The 2,618-nt window shown below is 40.4% G+C and overlaps 1 protein-coding gene across 1 annotated transcript; it reads right to left on the reverse strand.

Annotated features, from left to right (window-relative positions):
* Positions 1-830: 830 nt before the first annotated feature.
* On the reverse strand, positions 831-2,341 carry LOC121538912 (apolipoprotein B-100-like). Its single transcript, XM_041847075.2, has 5 exons — positions 2,204-2,341; positions 1,874-2,053; positions 1,591-1,755; positions 1,205-1,399; positions 831-1,052 (listed from the first exon to the last, which is right to left on the reverse strand). Exons 1-5 carry the CDS (start codon positions 2,339-2,341, stop codon positions 831-833), a joined length of 900 nt encoding a protein of 299 aa, XP_041703009.2.
* Between the last annotated feature and the right edge of the window lie 277 nt (positions 2,342-2,618).

A 2,618-nucleotide genomic window follows, 5' to 3' on the forward strand; every position in this document is an offset into this window, starting at 1 on the left:
CAAATGGACAATGACCCCAAGCATACTTCCAAAGTTGTGGCAAAATGGCTTAACGACAACAAAGTCAAGTTATTGGAGTGGCCATCACAAAGCCCTGACCTCAATCCTATAAAACATTTGTGGGCAGAACTGAAAAAGCGTGTGCGAGCAAGGAGGCCTAGAAACCTGTCTCAGTTACACCAGCTCTGTCAGGAGGAATGGGCCAAAATTCAGCCAACTTATTGTGGGAAGCTTGTGGAAGGCTACCCGAAACGTTTGACCCAAGTTAAACAATTTAAAGGCAATGCTACCTAATACTAATTGAGTGTATGTAAACTTCTGACCCACTTCGAATGTGATGAAATAAATAAAAGATGAAAGAAATAATTATCTCTACTATTATTCTGACATTTCACATTCTTAAAATAAAGTGGTGATCCTAACTGACCTAAGACAGGGAATTTTTACTAGGATTAAATGTCAGGAATTGTGAAAAACTGAGTTTAAATGTGTATGTAAACTTCTGACTTCAACTGTATATTAAAAGATGGTGGTATTTGATACAAGCTGGATTCTTAAATCTGTACTCCTATTAACATTGACAACAGTATGTGAGCTACCCATAATGTGCCACTTATATTTAATATCAAATTATTAGAAGTAGCTTAGTGGTTAAGAGCGTTGTGCCAGTAACCGAAAGGTCGCTGGTCTAATCCCCGAGTCGACTAGTTGAAAAATCTGTTGATGTGCCCTTCAGCAAGGCACTTAACCCTAAGCGCTCCTGTAAGTCGCTCTGGATAAGAGCGTCTGCTAAATGACTAAAATGTAAAATGTAAGAATTTAAGATGAAGTTAGAGTAATTCCCACCTGACACTGAATAGCTGAGTAGTTCCCTTGGGTGCAGGGATGGAGAGTTTGATAACATTCCTGCTAATGGTGACTTTGGCGTTCAGGGAACTCTCATGGTACATGTTGGTGTGCATCTCGATGCCAGCCACCACAAACTCAGAAATGTCGATACCCAGTTGTGTAATAAACTCTACACCAATAGATTGCATGAAAGACAACTGCTGCTACAGGTAAGAAAGGCATAATTCACAGGTAAAATTTCACCTAGGATCCTAAATAAATGAAAGAATTTGTCCAAATATGGTAGAAATCCATAAAACATGTTCCATAAGGCCTATACATTAATTGAATAGAAATAAAAGAGCAGGCAGTTTACCATGACAGGGGAAAAGTTCAGACCTCCCTTAGCTCCAGGGGCAAAGACACCAGACAAGGAGAATTTCAGGGGTAAACCAGACGCAGAGGGCAGGAAAAAGCTCTCATCCAGGAAGATATAGTGGGCATAAAGCTCATTGTTAGTGCTGGACATTAGAGACTGCATGGCCTGTGCAAAAATAAAGAAACAAAGGGACTTTGTGTGTGGGTCAGTTATACTGAAAATGTATAGAAATAATTGAAAACATGTTTAGCTTTGTTTGTAATTGACTGTTTTGTTTAGTTATCTAGTTTCCACATACTGTATATTATTATATGCTTTCCCCCTCAGAATGACCTATTCAGTCAACAATGATTTACCTTAAGAGACATTATGTTGAAGAACACGTCAGAGTACATAGCTAGGGTCGGGGCCATGTGCTCCATCTCACTGGACTTGATGTATCCAACTTCATCTCCAAGAATCCTTAGGTAGGCCATGGCAGCGGAGTCTTGAGAGTGTAGTTCGCTGACAAGCTTTTGGAAGTTCTGTCCAATGTCTCTTACAAGGTCCTGTGGGCCAGTAAGATATGGATTATTAAAAATGTATTTAAATACTTCAGCTCACACTGAAAAGCCAAACGAAAAGACTATTCCTTAAACATCAATATATCAAATTATACAGTTTTACCTGTATTTTCCTTCTCTCACTCCTCAAGGGAGCAATCCAGTTCTCCAGCACCTGTTGGACCGAGTCTGGCATCTTGAGACCAGCCCAGTACATGGCCTTGGAGACAGAGTCCGGGAAGAAACCTTGCTCTCCAAAAAGGGCCTCAAGGCTCGGTTCATATCCATTACCTTCAATACTGACCTTGAAAATGGAAGTGGAAAAAAGGGTGAGACAAGATATCAATGTAATCACACCAATATAGATGCAATATTCTTTTAAATAATAAACATTTTAATTAAATGTTTCATTTATTAGATAAATACACGTTTCGAATGTCTTTTCAAACCTTACCTCTAACATATCGTTATACCCAAAGGCTTTGAGGGTGGTCTCCAGCAGGACTTCCTTTGGCAGGGATGGAGTGGAATCAAAGATCATGTTGCTCTTTATGGAGCCCATGGCAGTGTCCATTTTGTAGTTGCGGGACATTGTGGTGAAGGGGTTAACAGAGTGCTGATGGTCTTGCAATGCCTCCTCAATATACTTACTGTCTTATTCTTGAGGAAGAGAGAAAGAGAGCACTTTTCAGAACCCACAACTTGTTTGAGTTGCACAAGTGATAATGAAGAGGGAGTGACTGAACATATCATACAGAAAACAGTCACTTACTGTTGCATTTTGGGATCATCAGAGTGGCGGATGTTGTCAAGGTGGCAGGCCACAAAGCTCCTGACCTGTGGGTCCTGTCTCTCCTTCAGCGTGGTGA

Source organism: Coregonus clupeaformis, chromosome 25 (assembly GCF_020615455.1).
Source record: "Coregonus clupeaformis isolate EN_2021a chromosome 25, ASM2061545v1, whole genome shotgun sequence".
Classification (NCBI taxonomy): Eukaryota; Metazoa; Chordata; class Actinopteri; order Salmoniformes; family Salmonidae; genus Coregonus; species Coregonus clupeaformis.